This window comes from Anolis carolinensis, chromosome 3 (genome assembly GCF_035594765.1).
Source record: "Anolis carolinensis isolate JA03-04 chromosome 3, rAnoCar3.1.pri, whole genome shotgun sequence".
Lineage (NCBI taxonomy): Eukaryota > Metazoa > Chordata > Lepidosauria > Squamata > Dactyloidae > Anolis > Anolis carolinensis.
Window position 1 is genome coordinate 190,461,923 of NC_085843.1, and position 25,039 is coordinate 190,486,961.

The 25,039-nt window shown below is 39.9% G+C and overlaps 1 protein-coding gene across 1 annotated transcript; it reads left to right on the forward strand.

Moving 5' to 3' along the window:
* Positions 1 to 2,018: 2,018 nt before the first annotated feature.
* Positions 2,019 to 23,635, forward strand: spon2 (spondin 2). The gene is made up of 6 exons (XM_003227063.4): positions 2,019 to 2,341; positions 11,837 to 12,062; positions 12,403 to 12,626; positions 13,910 to 14,101; positions 20,099 to 20,273; positions 22,998 to 23,635. The coding sequence occupies exons 2-6, from the start codon at positions 11,876 to 11,878 to the stop codon at positions 23,174 to 23,176; spliced, it is 957 nt and encodes a 318-aa protein (XP_003227111.1). The 5' UTR covers positions 2,019 to 2,341; positions 11,837 to 11,875; the 3' UTR covers positions 23,177 to 23,635.
* Positions 23,636 to 25,039: the final 1,404 nt, after the last annotated feature.

Here is a 25,039-nt window from a genome sequence, read left to right on the forward strand (position 1 = left end):
TGTCTTGTCCCCACCAACCGCACCTGTAACGCTCTAGGCTGTGCGAACACTGGAAATCAACACGTAGGCCAATAAACTATCTAATATCTTTATTAAAGAAATAAAACAAACAAACAAAAATAAGCAGAGTATATAGTCCAGCAATTGTCCTTTGTGGAAAGGTGAAATTTAGTCCAATAAAATGAAATTCAATGTCCAGTATTAGAGTTCAAAGTTTAAAATCCAATAACCGAAACACACTCAAACATTCAGGCAGTTTGAGTGGGGAAATGAGCAAAGTCTTCCAGGGAAGTTCTTGGAATAAATGTCCAAAGCAAGGAGGCAAGGCAAGGCAAGGTTGTTCGTGGTGGATGGCAAGGATGGGGATGTAACTCCCGGTCTTCTCAAGAGTAAGCGCGCCGGCAGGCCACTGGGAAACTCAGGAACAAGAGTTGAAGTATGTTTCTCAACAGTCACGTTGAACTTCTCAATGGGTAACCTTTGCACAGAACTTTTATGGAAGTTCAAGAGCTCCCTGAAACAGGTGCTTGTCTCCCCATTTTCCCAAGAGAACGAACTGGTAACAACATACCTGCCAAATGTTAGCCTCCCTTAATCTTCCCAAGGGAAGAGGCTCAGTTTGTGGATTCAAACACAATCGCTCCGTTCTGCTAATCTTGCACTCCTGCGGTTAATCTGCCTCCGAGACCTATCTGTTTGAATAGAAAGTCTCCTATCAAACACTGCTCTCCGAGGAGTCTGGGAGAATTGCCTCAGGCTCAAGGTCGGTCTTAATTGGGTCTTGCAAAATATCAACAGACGGCATCTGGAAAGGGAGAGAGACTTGCTGGGCTGGGAAAAACTCCTCAGTAGCTTGATCAGTACTGACTGCGGAGTCAGGGGTCAAAGGTACCTGAGACATCACAGCACCTGTGAAAGAGGTGGGACCAAGAGAAGGGCCTCCCCAGATGATCTTAAGCTCCAAGATGGTTCATAGAGAGAGATACATTCGGATAGGTAAGCTGGGCCAGAACTGTTTTAGTCTCAATTTGTATTAGCTACCAATAATGACAACCCCTCATGTAAGTGTCCCCAATATCACTTGTCAATTACACAGTAACATTTTATAACCTTTCATCAGATAATGTATGAAGACTATAAACAGAATTTGGGGGGAGTTTTATTTATTTATTTATTTACAGTATTTATATTCCACCCTTCTCACCCCGAAGTGGACTCGGGGTGGATCACATTGTACACATATAAGGCAAACATTCAATGCCATATAACATAGAACAGAGACAGAGACAGACTCAGAGGCAATTTAAACCTTCTCCAGCTTCCAGCTTCCTGAGGGTATGCTTGATTCTGGCCACAGGGGGGAGCAGCTGCTTCATCATCCACTGCGATGGCAACGTCCTCATTTCAATGGTGGCTGGGTGATTTTTTTTATGGTGTCGTAAATTAGCCTCCCCACATATAAGTGGTACCTAAATTTCCTACTTGATAGATGCAACTATCTTTCGGGTTGCTTAGGTCAACAACGAGCAGGAGCTATTTTTTATTTTAATTGTCGGGTGCTCACCCCGACACGGTTGGCCTCGAACTCATGACCTCTTGGTCAGAGTGATTTATTGCAGCTGGCTGCTAACCAGCCTGCGCCACGGTTCCCAGAATGCTGCAGCCAGCATGGCCCCAGGCATGTAGGCTGGGGAATTCCAAAAAGCAATATTTCCAGGATGTGATTAAAAAGTATACATACCAATGTTTTCTTGAAATCAGATGTGCTGCTATTTTCAAAGGCATATTTTCTATGCATCTTCAGCTTTCATTTCCTTGCTGAAATATGTGCATATGGGTACATGAAAGGGGGCGGGGTGCTCTCCGTAAATACTTTGGAAGAGCCATCTGTCAGACAATAAAGCTAAAAAAATGCTTCTTGTATAAAAATCTTCCATGAGGAAGTTTTTGGAAGTAGTTCATTCCTAGCTTAAGGGCATGAAAACAGAAACAGAGATATGCACTGCCCTCAGAAATCTTAAAGTGATGACAATAATGTAAATTCTTTTAAAAGTCCCTTGTCTAGGCAGCCTCCCAGATGTAATAGTTTAACCCCTCCCCACACACAAATGGCATTCAACTAATTCTCATAAAAACTGCAAACTTCTCGAACAAGCACAGATTATGCTTAGCTAGAGAGTCTAGTGTTTGCAACCAAGCCTGGACCAAAGGGACCTTCTTCAGGCATAAATAGCAGGAATCAGGCTCTCCTCTCTTGCAGAACAACCCAGCTGCAAGCAAAAGCAAGCGCTCTTCAACTTATCAGTCCGCCACAGGAAACGCCTGGAAGTGTGAAATATTTGTAAGTATTACTCATGTACTGCTCAACTGCCGGAGCTGAAGTTTTTAGTTATGCCCAGTTCTTGAAGAATAAAAGGCTTTGCCTTTTTGTCTTATCTTGATATTTTGTGAAATGGGTTTTTTTTTGTAATATGAAATGTGTTAGGTAGATAACCAGTTACATTTGTAATGTACCAAGTTGGTGTTCAATATTATGCTGTAACATAGATCCCCCAAACTCAAATTTAAAAGGAGTTTTGGCTCAAGATGAAATAACATGCAACGTTTATCTTCAAGCATAACATTTACTGAAGTATATGCTAATATAACTAGGTCGAAACACAAATGTAATAAGATTACACAAAAAATCAGCAATGGATCTTTAAGAATACCATTCCAAAGATGCCATTTGTTATCAAAAAGGTACAGTAGAGTCTCACTTATCCAACACTCGCTTATCCAACATTCTGGATTATCCAATGCATTTTTGTAGTCAATGTTTTCAATACATCATGATATTTTGGTGCTAAATTTGTAAATACAGTAATTTCTACATAGCATTACTGTGTATTGAACTACTTTTTCTGTCAAATGTGTTGTATAACATGATGTTTTGGTGCTTAATTTATGAAATCATAACCTAATTTAATGATTAATAGGCTTTTCCTTAATCTCTCCTTATTATCCAACATATTCGCTTATCCAACGTTCTGCCGGCCCGTTTACGTTGGATAAGCGAGACTCTACTGTACTTTAAAAAGACACTGCATGGAGGTTTACTGTCATGTTTGCAGATGCAGCAAGGGGTTTAGCTTTCTGTAAATTTTCTACTTATCCTTTAGGGAGGCTAGAATGGCCCCACTCCCTGTTATCCTTCCATCAGCAGGGTGAAAACCTTTCTATTCAGGCAGGCATTAAAAAAAAAGCTTTTAAAGCTTTTCTTCTTTTTTAAACAATTTGTGATGGGTTTCTGTGATTTTAATTATAGTATAGACTCAAGTATAAGTCGAGTTTTTCAGCCCCTTTTTAGGTCTGAAAAAGCTCCCCTCGGTGTATACTCGAGTGAGGGTCCTGGCTGCCTTATATTCAGGTCGGCTTATACTCAAGTATATAGTATATAGGTAATCAGAGTTGAACAGCCTTATCTTAATAAAGTCTTATTATTATCTGAAATTACAGTTTTATGTAAATATTCAATATATATAGTATATAGGTAATCAGAGTTGAACAGTCTTATCTTATTAAAGTCTTATTATTATCTTAAATTCCAGTTTTATGTAAATATTCAATATATATATAGTATACAGGTAATCAGAGTTGAACAGTCTTATCTTATTGAAGTCTTATTATGTTAAATTCCAGTTTTATGTAAATATTCAATATATATAGTATATAGGTAATCAGAGTTGAACAGTCTTATCCTATTAAAGTCTTATCTTAAATTCCAGTTTTATGTAAATATTCAATATATATAGTATATAGTATATAGGTAACCAGAGCTGAACAGTCTTATCTTATTATAGTCTTATTATTATCTTAAATTCCAGTTTTATGTAAATATTCAATATATATAGTATATAGTATATAGGTAACCAGAGCTGAACAGTCTTATCTTATTATAGTCTTATTATTATCTTAAATTCCAGATTTATGTAAATATTCAATATATATAGTATATAGGTAATCAGAGTTGAACAGTCTTATCTTATTAAAGTCTTATCTTAAATTTCAGTTTTATGTAAATATTCAATATATATAGTATATAGTATATAGGTAACCAGAGCTGAACAGTCTTATCTTATTATAGTCTTATTACTATCTTAAATTCCAGTTTTATGTAAATATTCAATATATATAATATATAGTATATAGGTAACCAGAGTTGAACAATCTTATCTTATTAAAGTCTTATTATTATCTTAAATTCCAGTTTTATGTAAATATTCAATATATATAGTATATAGTATATAAGTAATCAGAGTTGAACAGTCTTATCTTATTAAAGTCTTATCTTAAATTCCAGTTTTATGTAAATATTCAATAGTATATAGTATATAGGTAATCAGAGTTGAACAGTCTTATCTTATTAAAGTCTTATTATTATCTTAAATTCCAGTTTTATGTAAATATTCAAAAACATTTAATCTATGGATGCCTTAATTCATGTAATTTTATTGCTACAGTAGAGTATCACTTATCCAACATTCATTTATCAAACATTCTGGATTATCCAAGGCATTTTTGCAGTCAATGTTTTCAATACATCGTGATATTTTGGTGCTAAATTTGTAAATACAGTAATTACTACATAGCACTACTGCGTATTGAACTACTTTTTCTGTCAAATTTGTTGTCTAACATGTTTTGGTGCTTCATTTGTAAAATCATAACCTAACTTGATGTTTAATCAGCTTTTCCTTAATCCCTCCTTATTATCCAACATATTTGCTTATCCAACAGTCTGCCGGCCCGTTTATGTTGGATAAGTGAGACTCTACTGTAGGTAATCAGAGTTGAACAGTCTTATCTTAAAGTCTTATTATTATCTTAAATTCCAGTTTTATGTAAATATTCAATATATATATTATATAGTATATAGGTCAGGGGTCCCCAAACTTTTTAAACAGGGGGCCAATTCACGATCCTTTGGACCGTTGGAGGGCCAGACTATAGTTGGCCACCAAGCAATAATAATAAATAATAATAATAATAATAATAATAATAATAATAATAATAAGGATTGGAAGAGACCCCTTGAGCCATTGAGTCCAACCTCCTTCTGCCTTAGTGCACAAAAGGAACAAGCAAAGCACCCCTGACAGATGGCCTCCCAGCCTCAATGTTAACAATAATAATAATAATAATAATAATAATAATAATAATAATAGACCCTTGGGCCATTGAGTCCAATCCCCTTCTGCCTTTGTACACTGAAAGAACAAGCAAAGCACCCCTGACGGATGGCCTCCCAGCCTCAATGTCAATAATAATAATAATAATCATAATAATCATAACTGCAAAAGGCCACCCTGTCATGGAACCAAGTCCCAGGGCTGAATTTCCAAGCCCTGGACTTGGAGTCATAACATAAATAATCCTAGAAGCACCTGGCAGAAGAAGATAGAATGAGCCTGGGAACTCGGGGTTGAAAGTATAAACAATTATAATTGGTATAGTGTGTGGGAATAGTAGAAATGTGATACAAGGGGTGGGGTTTGATGATGATATTTGCGTGTGGTGTTACGTGGCATCAGAGGTGATAAAAATGATTGTATGTAAACATTAGGTCATTCTCGACTTTTCCAAAGTCATGTATTCTTCAATAAAGATTGGATTTGAGAGCAGCTATCTTTGATCTGCGTTCAGACTGGTCCTTTGAAGTGAGCCTGACATTTAAGTCGAGAATCCCGTTCTCACCCTCTTGCGGATTCGCAGTGAAGTGATAATGAATGAAGAAGGAGATCAAAGCCCAAATGGAGCAGGGAGGCCTTTGCCAGGGGCCCGGCCGTTGGGGGAAGAGACGCTGCAAGCCATAGCTTCCTCTACGGGGTACCCCAGGCCGAACGGCGTGACCCAGAGGATTCCCAGAGGAGGAAGAGGCGTCTCTGCGGCTGCAGAAACCAGTTGGGGATCTGGAGGAAGCATGCCGGAGACCGTGGCCCTGCGGTTATCCATCCTGGAAACTAATTTATCCAGGCTGTCGGAAACCGTGGGGAGGTTGGTGCCACTATTGGAAGAGAATCTCCAAAAGGAGCCCACCCGATATGGCGCCGAGAGAGAGCCAAGTAAAGAAGGAGATTGGAGCCAGAGGGGCCAGCGCGCCTCAACGCAGAGCCCCGTGGCGGCGAGGGGCGAGGGGGATGAAGAATACTGGCAGGAACTGGAGTTCCGAGACAGAATGGCGCGCGAAGTGGAGCGCCAGCAAGCTCTGGGAACCCTGAGGCCGCCAACTCCAACAGAACTTCCAACCCCCCGAATGGGCGTCGGGGTGGGAAGACCACTGGGGCCAGGGATAGGGTCCAGTGGATTAGCGGACGAAGGCAGAGAGGAGCCGGAGATCCAGGAAGAGGAGGAGGATGTGCCGTACGACGAGGGAAGGCGAGATGCGGGGGCTACAGCGAGGCCCGCATTCGGATGGGTGGAAGGGCCGACAGCAGCGGCAGAATTTCGGGAGCCGCGCAGAACGACCGCCGGAGTGGGGCGCGGCGTGTTCAAAGGGGCCGTCCAAGGAAACCCGATGCAACCCTTCCCCATGCCTCCCCGACAGCATCAACGGGCCGCAGAATGGATGCAAAGGAGGGAAGATCTCAAACTGGAATACGGAGGGGAATCATCTGAACTGAACTTTTTCCTCATTAGCATCAGAGGATATATGGAAGACAATGCACACACATTCCCCTCCGAAGCAAGCATGGTTCGGGCCATCGGCAACACACTAAAGAGAGGAGCGGCCAGCTGGTATGTGCAACTACACGCCAGACGCGACCCATGCCTGAGGTCAGTGCCCCGCTTCCTCGCCGCACTGGAAAACCGGTTCAGAGACCGGCTAGAGCAATTGAGGGCTCGAGACCAGCTTAAAGGAATAAAGCAGAGGGACAAAACGGTGCCCGAGTACGCAGAGGAATTCCTCCATCTCGCGGAAAGGGTACCAGAGTGGTCTGAAGTGACCAAAGTGGAGATATTTAAAGAGGGACTACGCCCCGAGGTTTTTAGTTGGGCAGCGCACAGAGACGACCCAGAAACACTCCAGGGCTGGATACAACTAGCGGAGCGCGTCGAATCCACCCTGGCCCAAGTAAAGCGTTTCAGGGGCGGCGGCGGCCAGCAAAGACCGGTGGCGAGAGGTCAAGGAGAGACGAGGAAGCAGGAAAGGCCCGGAGGGAGGCCGGGGATCCCCTTCAAAGGAGATGACAACAAACCCAAGCCGGGATGCTTTGTATGTGGGAAGACGGGCCATCGAGCAGCAGAATGTTGGGCCCGGAAGGGGGAGCCGCCAAAACCCTCAAAGCCCAAGCCAGCAACCGGGAGGCGAGCGGAGGAGGAGGTGCGAGCCCCAGAATCTCCGGAAAGGCTGGTGAGTCGAGACAAACGCATGCTAGTAGTGCCAATCTGCCTATCGGGGCTAGAGAATCGGGCCACCTGCAGGGCATTCGTGGATTGCGGTTGTTCTAGGAACATTATAACTCCGGAACTAGCAGGAGCGCTGAAATGCCAGCAGACTTTGCTTGACTCCCCAATTGCATTTTCGCAGCTAGATGGATCAGTTGCTGCTGGGGAAGTATCTACAAAGGAAATATGGGGGGTCCCATGTAAAATAGGCAAATGGGAAGGAAGAATATCCTTTGTGATAGCCCCTATTGCCACATACCACGTAATACTAGGGATCCCATGGCTCGAACAGGCAAATCCTGAAGTAGATTGGAGAGGAAAGAGCCTAGCATTTAAAGAACAACAGACGCAATGGGAGATAAGCAAAATAGCAGGAGAGGAGGACGAGGGAGATGAAGCAGGTGAAATAGACCCACAGCTATTGCCACCTGAATACAGAGACTTTGTGGATGTTTTCAATCAGAAAGAGGCAAGTAAATTACCTCCCAAGAGGAATATAGAAGTAGAAATTGAAATAACCCCAGGAGCAAACTTACCAAAACCAAAAGTGTATCCCATGTCTGTGCAGGAGAAGGAGGAATTGAGGAAATATATTGATAAGAACTTGGCGCGAGGCTTCATTAAGCCATCCAATTCTCCTCTCGGAGCCCCAGTGTTATTTAGGAGAAAGAAGGACAACTCCCTAAGATTGTGCATTGACTATCGCAATTTAAATGCAATTACTAAGGACAATAAATACCCTATGCCCTTAGTAAAGGATTTAATTACCGTATTGAAGAAAGGGAGCATATTTACTAAACTTGATTTAATTGAAGCATATCATAAATTAAGAATCAAACCTGAGGATACTTGGAAAACTGCATTTTCCTGCGCATTCGGCCATTTTGAATATAAAATTTTGCCATTTGGGTTAAAAAATGGCGGCAGTTGCTTTATGCAGCTTATAAATGAAATACTGCACCCATTGTTGTACCGAGGGGTATTCATATTCCTTGATGATATCTTGATCGTGAGCGAAGATAAAGAAAAGCACGTGGAAGTTTTACAGAGACTAAGGGAAGCAAAGCTGTATGCAAAACTGTCCAAATGTGAATTTAATAAAACTCAAATTGACTTTCTGGGGTATCGGATATCTCCAGAAGGGTTAGCTATGGACCCGTCTAAAGTATCAGACGTAAAAGAATGGGGAGTACCCCAAACAAGGAGGCAATTGCAATCATTTCTGGGGTTTGCAAATTTTTATAGATCGTTCATAAAAGGCTTTGCACAAATAACTGCACCCCTTACTGAACTTTTAAAAACAAAAGGGAAAGGGGAGACAGCAAAAGTGAAAGCTCCTGGCGCCAAACTGAGTTGGACGCCAGAATGCCAAAAGGCATTTGAAACCCTAAAAGGATGCTTCACAGAAGAACCCGTCCTAAAACACCCCGATATCCGGAGCCCTTTCATAATCCATTGCGATGCTTCAGACTGTGCATACGGAGCAGTACTATTACAAAAGGATCAAAATGGGAACTTAAAACCTTGTGGATATTTATCCCGGAAGTTCAGTGAAACTGAAAAATGTTGGCCCATATGGGAAAAAGAGGCATTAGCCATATTAAAAGCCTTAGAATGCTGGCGACACTTCCTCGAAGGGAGCGGAATCCCATTTGAAATTTGGTCTGACCATAAGAACCTCCAGTATTTAAAATCTCCTCGAAAATTGTCCCCCAAACAAATTAGATGGGCACAATACTTCAGCAGGTTCGATTTCCAATTAAAGTTTTTCCAAGGGAAACAGAATGTCTTGGCAGATGCTCTTTCACGCATGCCTCAACACGAAGGCATAACCACAGCAAAAGAGGGAACAATATTCTCTGATAAACAATGGGGCTTAGCTGTCAGGACAAGAGCGCAAACCCAAAGAGAGAACACTGATATTATTGAATTCGATGGGGAAAATAGTTGGGGAAAAGAACTGAAACAGTCATACGAAGGAGATCAGTGGATCGCATCCAACGCAGAAAAGGGGGAGCAGAAGGGGGGATTTTGGTTTGTGAACAAGAAACTGTATATCCCAGCAATATTAAGGATTAAGATTTTGCATCGTTTTCACAATAACCAGAGCGCTGGTCATACAGGAATTACAAAAACAACAAAGGCAATAGCAAAACATTGTTGGTGGCCAGGAATGAGGAAGGACATAAAGAATCATGTTGTTCAATGTGATGATTGTGCCAGAAATAAATCGAGAGGAGGGAAGCCAATGGGATTATTACAAACAGTAGCGGAACCTACCAGGCCTTGGGAATGTGTAGCTATGGACTTTGTGGGGGAACTGCCGGTTAGCAAAGGACATCGTTATATTTGGACAGTATTAGACCTGTTTTCTAAACAGGCCCACTTTATAGCACTGACGAAATTACCATCGGCAGAGAAACTAGCTGAATTATACATAAACCATATTTACAAACTTCATGGATGTCCCAGTAGAGTGGTCAGTGACAGAGGGGTTCAATTTACAGCAAAATTTTGGGAAAAATTCTTGGAAATGCTAGGAGCAGAAAGGAGTCTAAGTTCTGCTTTTCACCCCATGACAAACGGGGCGGTAGAACGTACTCAACAGACACTTGGGCAGTTCCTTCGAATGTACTCTAACATGAGACAAAATGACTGGTCTAAGTGGCTGGCTTTTGCAGAACTAGCTTTTAATTCGACTATACATTCAGCAACAAATAAAACTCCCTTTGAAGTAGTTTACGGGTATGAAATACAGCCTCTGCCCCAGTTGCCAAAATGGACAGAGAATGAAGAAACAGGGGCAGGGAAATGGAAAACTCAAATGCTAGAATGCTGGAGTCAAGTGACTGCATCCTTAAAGGAAGCACACAAAAAGTATAAAACATTCGCAGACAGAAAAAGGGTGGAAGGCGATAAATTGGAGAAAGGAGATTTAGTGTGGTTAAGTACCCAAAACATCAAATTGGGGCTACCTTCGAGAAAATTGGGCCCCAAATATATTGGACCATTCAGAATACAGGGTGTTATCAACGAAGTGACTTTCCAGTTGGCATTGCCAAAAAGTTTAGGGAAAATACACCCAGTATTCCATCGCAGCTTACTGAAAAAGTATATGGGTACTTTGGACAAAATGGACACATAGAGTTATTGTTTGATTTATTTCAGGATTGTGATGAAAGAAGAACCGAAGAGGAGGACGAAGAAAAAGAGGGCGCCATGTCATGGAACCAAGTCCCAGGGCTGAATTTCCAAGCCCTGGACTTGGAGTCATAACATAAATAATCCTAGAAGCACCTGGCAGAAGAAGATAGAATGAGCCTGGGAACTCGGGGTTGAAAGTATAAACAATTATAATTGGTATAGTGTGTGGGAATAGTAGAAATGTGATACAAGGGGTGGGGTTTGATGATGATATTTGCGTGTGGTGTTACGTGGCATCAGAGGTGATAAAAATGATTGTATGTAAACATTAGGTCATTCTCGACTTTTCCAAAGTCATGTATTCTTCAATAAAGATTGGATTTGAGAGCAGCTATCTTTGATCTGCATTCAGACTGGTCCTTTGAAGTGAGCCTGACACCACCCTACTGGGATCTGCGCACATCATCAGAAAATATATCATACAGTCCTAGACACTTGGGAAGTGTTCGACTTGTGATTTTGTGATACGAAATCCAGCATATCTATCTTGTTTACTGTGTCATACAATAAAATAATAATAATAATAGACCCTTGGGCCATTGAGTCCAACCCCCTTCTACCTTTGTCCACTGAAAGAACAAGCAAAGCACCCCTGACAGATGGCCTCCCAGCCTCAATGTTAATAACAACAACAACAACAACAACAGACCCTTGGGCCATTGAGTCCAATCCCCTTCTGCCTTTGTGCTTCGATGGGCCGCATCTGGCCCCCGGGCCTTAGTTTGGGGACCCCTGATATAGGTAATCAGAGTTGAACAGTCTTATCTTATTAAGATCTTATTATTATCTTAAATTCCAGTTTTATGTAAATATTCAAAAACTTTTAATCTACGGATGCCTCAATTCATGTAATTTTATTGGTATCTATTTTTATTTTTGAAATTTACCAGTAGCTGCTGCATTTCCCACCTCATCTTATACTTCAGTCAATAAGTTTTCTCAGTTTTTTTGTGGTAAAACTAGGTGCCTCGACTTATATTCGGGTCGGCTTATGTTTGAGTATATACAGTATATGTTTCAACAATTCTATTACTTCTACAATATTTTAATTGTTATATGGTGTAGGCTTTAAATTGTATTTTGTATTTACTGTTCTGAGTTGCTTTGACTCTCATTTAAGAGGAAAGAAAGACATCATCATCCTATATTAGACAACTGTTTACATATTCTACAAGAGAGACTAATGTGGTTTTCTTTCTTCAAGGAAATGGAAACTTGAAAACGTGTCTCCAGCTGTAACAAAATGATCACAATACTGCTCTTAACTGTTCTGAGCTATGTCATATCTTTGCCGCTTGATGACAACTCAGTTTGCACAGCAGAAGAACTTGCCACATACAATATTGCTTTCTCAGGGAAATGGAGCCACGTTGCATTTCCAAAGCAATATCCACTCTACAGGCCTCCAGCACAGTGGTCTTCCCTTCTAGGTAAGTGAACAGCGTGTGTGTCTTCAGTGATGCGAGGCATTTCTTTTCCCCAAGCATTAGCCTCTTTTCTTTTAATCCTCTGAATCAAGTTACATCTAAATCCATGTAACAGAGAGACAAAACATGTAGGATTATTCCAGGATACAAAATCTGGAGCTGGTTTTCCAGCCAACTTTCAGGACTGTTTTTAATTAGCTGCAGATGAAGTAAATAGCATACCTTACATTTTAAACACAGATCATCCCACTTTAGAAAAAGGAAAGTTTGAAGCAGCATATATTAAGGCATTAACCAAATCCAAACCAGATCTTGATGGACTGCAGTGTCCTCCTTTCAACAGGCGTGACTCATAATTCCGATTACAACATATGGAAAGCAAATGAGTATGCCAGTAATGGCATGCGCGACTTTGCTGAAAGAGGTGAACCATGGACATTAATGAAGGAAATTGAAGCAGCTGGAGAAAAAATCCAAAGTGTGCATGGAATCTTCTCGGCGCCTGCCATATCCACTGGCACCGGACAAACCTCCACAGACCTAGAAGTTGATTCAGGACATCCACTGGTAAGTTTGAAATTGATCTCTTGGTCATAAGAGCAAATGCAATATAATTAATCAAGGCTGCCAACTGATTGAAGAAGTCTTTTTTCTTTTCATGTCAGGAGCGACTTGAGAAACTGCAAGTCGCTTCTGGTGTGAGAGAATTGGCTGTCTGCAGGGGCGTTGTCCAGGGGATGCCCGGATGTTTGATGTTTTGCATCCTGTGGGAGGCTTCTCTCATGTCCCTGCATGGGAAGTTGGAGCTGACAGACGGAAGCTCACCCCGCTCCCTAGATCCCCTTTTGATCAGCAGTCCTGCCAGCACAAGGATTTAATCCATTGTGCCACCGGGGGCTCCACTGAAAAAGTTATAGCCCAGCTCTTAAATAAAACTAAAAAGGTTTCCCCTGATATTAAGTCCAGTCATGTCTGACTCTGGGGGTTGGTGCTCAAATCCATTTCTAAGCCGAAGAGCCGGGTGTTGTCTGTAGACACCTCCAAGGTCATGTGGCTGGCATGACTGCATGGAGCGCCGTTACCTTCCCGCCGGAGCTGTACCTATTGATCTACCCACATTGGCATGTTTTCAAACTGCTAGGTTGGCAGAAGCTGGAGCTAACCGCGGGCGCTCACTCCGCTCTCGGGATTTGAACCTGCGACCTTTTGGTCTGCAAGTTCAGCAGCTCAGTGCTTTAACACACTTCGCCACACACACACACACACACACACACACAAAACTATTAGTCAACAAAAACATTCATTTAAATGCATACAACTTAAACTCATACAACTGAAACAATTGTTTTCAAGAAACAAACAGGCTTGATTTTTAATTGGAAAATGAAAAATGCACATAACACAGTGGGATAGAATTTCCTTCTCTGTTTGACAGGTTCAGGAATGCCTCTTCTAAGGTGGCGCCTATTGGCAACAGATGCAAGTAATTTAGTTTTTCAGTTGGTTGTGCATGCCTCCTTGTTTGATTTAATGGATCAATCCAACTCATTACAAATTAAAGATTGCAGTTCTAGGAATAATTTAGGCTCGATTTAGAAGACACAGGAATGCAATGTTAGGTGATAAAGCAGACAACTAAATTATAGATTTTAAGTGTAACAGATTTTTTAAATGTTTTTATTATTATATTTGAATTTATTGTATTATAAAAATATATCAATAGATTATTTATTGGCAGAATGTCGTAATATTTTCAGCCAATTGCTACATTGATTCATTTATATCAAATGAAATGTTCAATCAGGAAGGTCTGTGCTTAATCAAAGGTTTGGAATTTTTTGAACTGTTAGGTTTCCCTTGTAGTACGGATTGTGCCCAGCCCTGACTGGTTTGTGGGTGTAGACAGCTTAAATCTCTGTGAAAAAGATCACTGGAAGCAGGAAATCTCATTGGAGCTTTTCCCATATGATGCTGGAACGGACAGTGGATTCACATTTTCTTCACCCAACTTTGCCACCATTCCACAAGATACTGTTTCAGAGGTAAGGATCTCTATTGGGCATTGAGTGTCATTATTTTCTACTGTAGACATGACTATATAGTTAATACAAAGTGATGTATATCAAAGAGTACATTTTTGGACATATGTGCTCTCTTTTGTTTCATCCTATATTCTGGTTTCCCATTATAGTTGTGTGTTGATGTATCATACTTGTTTCCAAGCATACAAGAGTTCTGTTTACATATATCCTCATCTTACAAAAGGTGATGGTTAGTTACCTTGCCTCCCTATAAGCCTTCTTGATGTTCATTCTTGTTGTATCACAATTGTACAAGACTCAATGGATTTGTGGTCTAATTCATGCGATTGATGTCTTCTGCTTTTTTAGGGGTAGCAATAGAGGACACAGTAATGCACATTGTGTTGTATGTATAGACTCCTTACATCAACAGTCAGATTAAATCAACTGTGGTTTCTCTAAGGCAGGGGTCCCCAAACTTTTTAAACAGGGGGCCAATTCACGATCCTTTGGACCGTTGGAGGGCCGGACTATAGTTGGCCACCGAGCAATAATAAATAATAATAATAATAATAATAATAATAATAATAATAATAATAATAATGATTGGAAGAGACCCCTTGAGCCATTTGAGTCCAATCCCCTTCTGCCTTAGTGCACAAAAGGAACAAGCAAAGCACCCCTGACAGATGGCCTCCCAGCCTCAATGTTAATAATAATAATAATAATAATAATAATAGACCCTTGGGCCATTGAGTCCAATCCCCTTCTGCCTTTGTGCACTGAAAGAACAAGCAAAGCACCCCTGATGGATGGCCTCCCAGCCTCAATGTCAATAATAATAATAATAATAATAATAATAATAATAATAATAATAATAATAATAATAACTGCAAAAGGCCACCCTACTGTGATCTGCGCGCATCATCTGAAAATATATCACACAGTCCTAGACACTTGGGAAGTGTTCGACTTGTGATTTTGTGAAACGAAATCCAGCATATCTATCTTGTTTGCTGTGTCATACAATAAAATAATAATAATAATAATAATAATAATAATAATAATAATAATAATAATAATAATAGACCCTTGGGCCATTGAGTCCAACCCCCTTCTGCCTTTGTGCACTGAAAGAACAAGCAAAGCACCCCTGACAGATGGCCTCCCAGCCTCAATGTTAATAATAACAACAATAACAACAACAACAGACCCTTGGGCCATTGAGTCCAATCCCCTTCTGCCTTTGTGCACCGAAAGAACAAGCAAAGCACCCCTGACAGATGGCCTTCCAGCCTCAATGTTAATAATAATAATAATAATAATAATAATAATAATAATAATAATAATGAAGAGTGTTGGAAGAAACCCCTTGGGCCATTGGGTCCAACCCCCTTCTGCCTCTGTGCACCAAAAGCACAAGCAAAGCACCCCTGACAGATGGCCTCCCAGCCTCAATATTAATATTAATATTAATAATTAGGGTTGTGAGAGAAGAAGAGACCCCTTGGGTCATTTAGCCCAACCCCCTTCTGTCCTTGTGCCGTGGGGGCCGGATTAATGGCTTCGATGGGCTGCATCCGGCCTCCGGGCCTTAGTTTGGGGACCCCTGCTCTAAGGGTTAACTCACCAACAATTGATTCAATGGGACTACTCCATTTGGGACTACCAATAGGTATCAAGCCCAACATGTGACTCTTTGGTGAATGCTAGGACGGACTGTTTATCCCTGTCACCCAGAGTACAAAACTTGTATATGATTACAGTGTATCCAATTCTTGTTCTTTTCCAAGATATCAACTTTAGTCTTTGTTTCTTCACATCCATAATTATGTTTTCTCTCTATTTCTCTTGAGTTTCACAGATTGTTGCTATGTGTTACTATAACATTCAGTACCTACCAACTTAGGCCCCATCTACACTGCCATATTATGTAGTTTGAACTGCATTATAATGGTCAGTATAGACCAGGGGTCCCCAAACTAAGGCCCGGGGGCCGGATGCGGCCCTCCGAGGTCATTTACCTGGCCCCCGCCCTCAGTTTTATAATATAATATATTGTATATACATATAATATTGATAATAATATTATAATGTAATACAATATAACACTAATAATAATACCATATAATAGTATTAATTATATATTCTATATTACATATAATATTACTAATAATATTACAGTATAGTGGTATAGTTCAATATAGTAATATATAATGCTAATATTGTGCTATGCTAATAATATAATATATTGTATGTACATATACTTTGTAAGCCACTCTGAGCCCCCTTTGGGGTGAGAAGGGTGTGATACAAATGTAGTAAATAAATGCAGTAAATAATAAATAAATAAATAAATAAATAAATTTTAGACTTAGGCTCGCCCAAAGTCTGAAATGACTTGAAGGCACACAACAACAACAACAACAACAACAACAACAACAACAACAACCCTAATTAACTTGACTATCTCATTGGCCAGAAGCAGAACCACACTTCCCATTGAAATCCTGATAAATGTATGTTGGTAAAATTGTTTTTATTTTTAAATATTGTATTGTTCTTTCATTGTTGTTGTTGTTGTTGTTGTTTTTGCACTACAAATAAGACATATCCAGTATGCATCGGAATTTGGTTGTATTTTTTTTTCAAATGATAATCCGGCCCCTCAACAGTCTGAAGGATTGTGGACCGGCCCTCGGCTTAAAAAGTTTGAGGACCCCTGGTATAGACTCATAAAATGCAGACTGAACCGCATTGAACTGAATTATATGAATGTATACTGCCACATAACCCAGTTCAATGCAGTTAATCTGTGTTCTGAAACTGGATTATATGTCAGTTTAGATGGGGCCTTAGAAGTTAGCACCACTGAACTGATTTGACCTGAAGTGCCATTGGTAACCATCAATGGGAGCTATGAATAACAGTAGATAACCCTAACTGGTGACTATTTGTGGTTGGACAGCTGTAGTATTTAGACTTAATGGTCCTTTATAATAAAGATATTCATCCACCATCACTTTTGACTATAGTAGTCCTGACTTTCTGTGCTGTGAAGGATCTGTGTCTCCATTTTATTTCTTCACACATGTGTGGACATCCCAGTTAATACAACAAATGTTTTTGCCTGATACTATACAGATTGGCATAGAGCTCCATGCGCATTTTGTTTGTACAGAGACACCTGCAATTGGGTCAGATGGCACTTTGAAGGAGGAGTTCTTATGTCATTAACCCTTCTCCCCAAAAGTTGGCCAGGTAACTACTTCTGTCCTAAGGGCTCAGCATAAAAATGCTCTTTCTCATGGAGAAAAAAAAATCATTTAATTTTTTTAGTTTTCTAAGGGTAATTTTTTATTGAAAGAGAAAAGAAATCACGATACAGCAATGACAGAATGAAGAAACAGATTATAAGATTATATCCCATTTACATTCTAGCTATTATTACTAGTAAGGTAAAGGTAAAGGTTTCCCCTGACGTTAAATCCAGTCGTGACCGACTCTGGGTGTTGGTGCTCATCTCCATTTCTAAGCCAAAGAGCTGGTGTTGTCCATAGACACCTCCAAGGTCATGTGGCCAGCATGACTGCATGGAGCGCTGTTACCTTCCCGCCGGAGCGGTACCTATTGATCTACTCACATTTGCATGTTTTCGAATTGCTAGGTTGGCAGGAGCTGGGGCTAACAGCGGGTGCTATTATTACTATAATACCGCTAAATGTCTACTACAAATAACAAAAACCCCACATAGACACACACACACACAAACGCTCCCAGTGGTGCAGCAGGTTAAACCGCTGGGCTGCTGAATAATAATAATAATAATAATAATAATAATAATAATAATAATAATAATAATAATAATCTTTATTTATACCCCGCCACCATCTCCCCAACGGGGACTCGGGGTGGCTTACATGGGGCCATGCCCAGAAGAATACAATATCATAGAATATAAATAAAACAACAAATCATAACACATTAAACAATACAATAAAAGATAATATACACTACATTAAGCAAAATTAAAAGAACAATAAAACCAAGGGCGGGCCACATGAACACTAAGTTAAAAGTGAACTTGCTGACCAAAAGGCAGTTCGAATCCGGGAAGTAGAGTGAGCTCCCGCTGTTAGCCCCAGCTTCTGCCAACCTAGCAGTTCGAAAACATGCAAATGTGAGTGGATTAATAGGTACCACTCCGGCGGGAAGGTAACAGCACTCCAAGCAGTCATGCTGGCCACATGACCTTGGAGGTGTCTACGGACAACACCGGCTCTTTGGCTTAGAAATGGAGATGAGCACCAACCCCTAGAGTCAGATACGACTAGACTTAATGTCAGGGGAAAACCTTTATCTTTACCTTACAAACCAAAAAAGTGCATATTATATGCACACACAAAAAGAACTGACCAAAAAACACAAGACTAGTCTACAGACTCTCACTATCTGAATATTTTTGTTTGTTACTAATCCACTCCTCTTAATCACACTTCTATGTTTAATAACATTCTAGTTGTTCATAAATCCCACAACTGACAAACACCACATCACTGTTTTAGCAGTCTCTTCTTTAAAACAGCAGTTTGGCATTGCTTTGCCTTGGATTTCACATAAACCACACTGGGATGACTTTCCGTTTTTGGCCCTTAATTGGCCTCCATGCTGTTGAGGCAAATCTCAGAATGAATGTAGCAAAGCACCAGAAGCAGAAAATAAGTCTTGTGAAAGCCTCTGCCTCACCCCTGCCAGCAGTGCAAAGATATCACACACCTGGTGACTTTCCACATATGATAGCTTTCCCTCCAAGAGTTTACAGGGGGAGATGTTCATGGTCTATCACAGGGGTCCTTAAACTTTTTAAGCCAAGGGCCGGTTCACAATCCTTCAGACTGTTGAGGAGCCGGATTATCATTTGGAAAAAAAAATACAAACAAATTCCGATGCACACTGCACATGTCTTATTTGTAGTGCAAAAACAACAACAACAACAATACAATGTTTAAAAATAAAAACAATTTTAACCAACATACATTTATCAGGATTTCAATGGGAAGTGTGGTCCTGCTTCTGGCCAATGAGATAGTCAAGTTAATTAGGATTGTTGTTGTTGTTGTGTGCCTTCAAGTCATTTCAGACTTTGGGCGAGCCTAAGTCTAAAATTTATTTATTTATTATTTATTTATTTACTGCATTTATTTACTACATTTGTATCACACCCTTCTCACCCCAAAGGGGACTCAGAGTGGCTTACAAATTATATGTACATACAATATATTATATGATTAGCATAGCACAATATTAGCATTATATATTACTACAGTAGAGTCTCACTTATCCAACATAAACGGGCCAGCAGAATGTTGGATAAACGAATATGTTGGATAATAAGGAGGGATTAAGGAAAAACCTATTAAACATCAAATTAGGTTATGATTTTACCTAAACATCATGTTATACAACAAATTTGACAGAAAAAGTAGTTCAATACGCAGTAATGCTATGTAGTCATTACTGTATTTACGAATTTAGCACCAAAATATCATGATATATTGAAAACATTGACTACAAAAATGCGTTGGATAATCCAGAACATTGGATAAGTGAGTGTTGGAAAAGTGAGACTCTACTGTATATTGAACTATACCATTATACTGTAATATTATTAGTAATATTATATGTAATATAGAATATATAATTAATATTATTATATGGCATTATTATTAGTGTTATATTGTATTACATTATAATATTATTATCAATATTATATGTATATACAATATATTATATTATAAAACTGAGTTTGGGGGCCAGGTAAATGACCTTGGAGGGCCGCATCCGGCCCCTGGGCCTTAGTTTGGGGACCCCTGGTCTATCACCTTGCTCAGTCTCAACTTTTGACAATTTGAAAGAAGGAGAATGGTATACAGTAGCTAAAAATGTAAACACGGGCACTCCACATTGCAACGTGTTGTAATGAACATCCTGTCTATGCCCCTGTATTTTCATTTATAGATCACAAGTTCTTCTCCAAGTCATCCAGCAAACTCATTCTATTACCCCAAGCTGAAAAATTTGCCACCTATTGCTCGAGTAATGCTGGTAAAGCTTAAGAGAAGCAGACTGGGTTTTCCTATTCCTCAAACCAATGTGACAGCAATAGGAAATGAAATAGACGATTCAGTATCAGGTAAGTGTCTTTTTCTAAAAAAAATACATTGATAAAGCTACTTAAAGCTAAGCAACGTGCAGCATGACATTCCCTCTAAGGTCATATGGAGACGTAGCCACAAATTACATCTCCGCAGGCATTTTGGCTAGACAAGGAGAAACGATTCTGGCACCGGGACCAGAAAACCAAGGAGCCGGTAAATCTTGCCAGATGTTCCTTTTGTTTTTGAGGGACTTGAATGAGATTATTCCAGCAGGTCATTATTGTTTTTCCTGTGGTATGTGGAGATTCTCTAAGTACAGCAGCCGTATGGATCAAATCAAAGCTAAAGCAGGTGCCATTATAGCATTGTCACAGGAATACAGTATAAAATCGGTCACAACAACAGCAATTTAGCTTTCTGTAGACTTTATTTACAGCTTCCATGTAAGAATGCTCCCAGCAAAGGATCTTTTCAATAACCCACAAGGGTCATAATGCTTAAACTGGGAACCTAAGATGTTTTAAACTCTCAAAATCAATATAAAAATAAAGGCTCAATCTAAACAGCCATATACACAGTTTGAAACTGTGTTAGATGCTCAGTGTTGATTCATATACTGTAATGCAGTTCAATGCAGTTAAACTGTAGTATACGAGTCTACTCTCATATAATGTCAAACTGTTTTATATGGTAGTATAGATGGAGCCATGGGCCCCTGGTAGCACAGTGCGTTAAAGCGCTGAGCTGCTGAACTTGCGGACCCAAAGGTGCCAGGTTCAAATCCCGGGAGCGGAATGAGCACCCTCCAATGTCATGTGGCCGGCATGACTGTATGGAGCGCCGTTACCTTCCCGCCGAAGCGGTACCTATTGATCTACTCACATTGGCATGTTTTTGAACTGCTAGGTTGGCAGGAGCTGGAGCTAACAGCGGGCTCTCAAGCCGCTCCCGGGATTTAAACCTGGGACCTTTCGGTCTGCAAGTTCAGCGGCTCAGCACTTTAACGCACTTGGCCACCAGGGCTTCTTGAAATCTACTGCTGCTTAAAACCATTAGACTTGGTCCTACCCTCTGGGGAAGCAGAGAAGAGGCATGCCGCCTCCACGCTGACAGCACTTGTGTTTTAATCTTTGTTCTGTGCATTTTAATATGTATTTTATAGAAATACATTTTAATATGTGTATTTTATAGAATGTGTACAATGTTTATGTGTTTTTAGCTATGTTAAAACTTGCCTCAAGCCATGAGGAGAGCGGGGTAAGAATTATTATTATTATTATTGACACAACGACACAGTATGACACAGCAAACAAGATAGATATGCTGGATTTCGTGTCACAAAATCACAAGTTGAACACTTCCCAAGCATTTAGGACTGTGTGATGTATTTTCGGATGATGCGTGCAGATCCTAGTTGGCAGATCATAATTTTGTCAATGTCTATTGTTTCCAAATGCCGGCTGAGATCTTTTGGCATGGCACCCAGTGTGCCCATCACCACTGGGACCACCTGTACTGGTTTCTGCCAGAGTCTTATCTTGAGGACCTGATAGCGGCTGAGTTTTTCCTGTTGTTTTTCGTCAACGCGACTGTCACCTGGGATGGCAACATCAATGATCCAAACCTTTTTCTTTTCCATAACTGTGAGGTCTGGTGTGTTGTGTTCCAGAACTTTGTCAGTCTGGATTCGGAAGTCCCACAGTATCTTTGCGTGCTCATTTTCCAATACTTTTGCAGGTTTGTGATCCCACCAGTTCTTTACTGCTGGGAGGTGGTACTTGAGGCATAAGTTCCAATGAATCATTTGGGCCACATAGTTGTGCCTCTGTTTGTAGTCATTCTGTGCGATTTTATTACAGCAGGTGAAGATATGATCAATGGTTTCGTCAGCTTCCTTGTACAGTCTGCATTTTGGGTCATCAGCTGATTTTTCGATCTTGGCCTTAATTGCATTTGTTCTGATGGCTTGCTCCTGGGCTGCAAGGTTCAAGCCTTCTGTCTCCTTCAGTGTCCCATTCGTGAGCCATAGCCAGGTCTTCTCCTTGTCAGCTTTTCCTTCAATTTTGTCAAGGAACTTTCTATGCAATGTTTTGTTGTGCCAGCTGTCAGCTCTAGTTTGTAGTGCAGTTTTCTTGTAGTGATTTTTGTCCGCTGTGCTTTGAGGAGTTTCTGATGTCTGACTTCAATCAAAGCAGGTTCTTCACTTTATTATTATTATTATTATTATTATTATTATTATTATTATTATTTTAAATGATGCAGTCATGTCACTCCTTAATCTTCTCTTCTCAAGCTGAACATGCTCAGCTCTTTCATCCTTTCTTCATGCGTTTTCTTCTCCATTCCTCTTATCATTTTTGTTGCCATTCTCTAAACTTGCTTCATCTTGTATATCTTTAAATTGAACCCCCTCAGAACTGAACACAATGCTATAGAATACGTCCAGATGCAGAATACAGTGTGACTGTTACTTTGCCTTGGAAACTATGTTTCCATTGATCCAGACTGAAATTGTCTTTGCATCACATTACTGGCTTGTGTTCACCTTACTATTTGCTCAAGATTTTTATCATGTTATAGCATGAATTTAAATTATGGTAAATTTTATGCCTTAAGGTTTTTTTTTACTACTTGCTACTGTTTCAGAGTATCCTACTTTTCAACCAATGCATATTTATCTGAGAGTGTACAAATGTTTCTTGTAATGTCATGACCAAAGCTGCCTGTTAATATTTACGATGCATGCCTCTGTATTGCAGAGACTCCACTGGACTGTGAGACATCCTTCTGGTCTTCTTGGGGCCTTTGCAAAGGCACATGTGGACATTTAGGAAGCAAAAAAAGAACACGTTATGTACTTCTTCAGCCTGCCAATAATGGGACACCCTGCCCAAGCCTGAATGAAGAAGCAGAATGTGAACCAGATAATTGTGTTTGAGACAGGATAGTTTTTTTGGGAAATTGTTTAGATTATTTAAATACAAGATATACTTAGTTAATATTGCCTATTCTGTTTATATTATGTTAATAATTCAGGTTAGTTGTAACATTTTGTTGTCATTTCTACATACGGTAATTGAATAGATGGCTGTGCTCATTTCCTGCCAAGAAAACAGTATTTTGTTTGTGAATGCCAGTAGTGCCTCCTAGTGGTAGAAAATACAGCAAAACTATATTTTTACACTTTTATTTAAAAAAACACCTTTTGCTGTAAAAGAATGAAAATAGAAAAGTATTTGCATCCATTCTGTTCTCAGAATTATTTCCCTGGAATATGTTGACAGTTATGGTGTGTTCTCAGAAAACAATCTAACACATCAGAATAAACCAAAAGACAGGCTTTGAAGGTTTGGGGGTATGGCTCACAATAAAATGCAAAAAGCATATTCAACAAACAGCCCAAGAAGCCTGATTTTCTCAAGATTAAAGAAAATTTCATAACATGAAATAACTAGGTTTAAACATATTTCTGAATGCAATAAGTCAAAGACAAAGAGAAACAAAGGTTTGGTTCAAATGCAACAATGAGTCATTATTTGGTTGCTTGTATTGACACTGTCAGATAAAGGGCCAGTCCTGCCTTCTAGTGAATGTTACATTGCAGCCGTATTCTGATCTTTTCCTCTTGGTTTTTTGATCCTTTTGTTAAACTCTTTCTATGTGATCTCCTATATTTGTGTAATTCCTTTTTCTATTTACATTGCCTGCAGAGCAATACAATTAGGTTGTCTGCAAACATGAGAGGGAATCAAAGCATTCAAAGACAGGGTTGTTGTATGTCTTTCGGGCTGTGTGGCCATGTTCCAGAAGTATTCTCTCCTGATGTTTCGCCCACATTTATGGCAGGCATCCTCAGACGTTCCATACCTCACAACCTCTGAGGATGCCTGCCATAGATGTGGGCGAAATGTCAGGAGAGAATACTTCTGGAACATGGCCACACAGCCCAAAAAACATACAACAACCCTGTGATCCCGGCCATGAAAGCCTTTGACAACACATTCAAAGACATTTCAGCTAGTAGCCATTACTACATCTTGTGGAAGCAAGTTCATAAAAATAATTACCTTTGTTTTTCTCCATTCTGTATTTTTACAGTAGAGTCTCATTTATCCAACATAAACAGGCAGGCAGAACGTTGGATAAGCGAAAATGTTGGATAATAAGGAGGGATGAAGGAAAAGCCTATGAAACATCAAATTAGATTATGATTTTACAAATTAAGCACCAAAACATCATGTTTTACAAATGGACAGAAAAAGCAGTTCAATACACAGTAATTACTATGTAGTAATTACTGTATTTATGCATTTAGCACCAAAACTTCACAGTATATTGAAAAATTGACTGCAAAAATATTGACTACTAAAAGGCAAACTGCGTTGGATAATACAGAACATTGGATAAGCGAATGTTGGATAAGAGAGACTCTACTGTTTTATTATTTATTCATTTTCTCCCCCTTTTCTCCCATGGGTGGGACTCATCCATTGATTTCATTGGATACTCACAAGTTTTCAGTATTGTGAGCAGAACACATCTCTACAGTCACTTTCACATTTCATAAATGCCTTTCACATTTCTTAAGATGGCAATTGCAAGTGAAGGGAAAGTCCTGAAACATGAGGTAAGTTGAGCATATCCCATCCTATTATGGAGTTACTGTATTTCATCAAATCTAAGATGTACTTCTCCCCCGTTTAAGAAGTTTCTAAAACAGGGTACGTTTTAGATTTCATGGTGCTTTTAATTCACCAGTTTTTTTTAAATTTAAAAGCCTGTCTTACCTCTTGAATGAGGA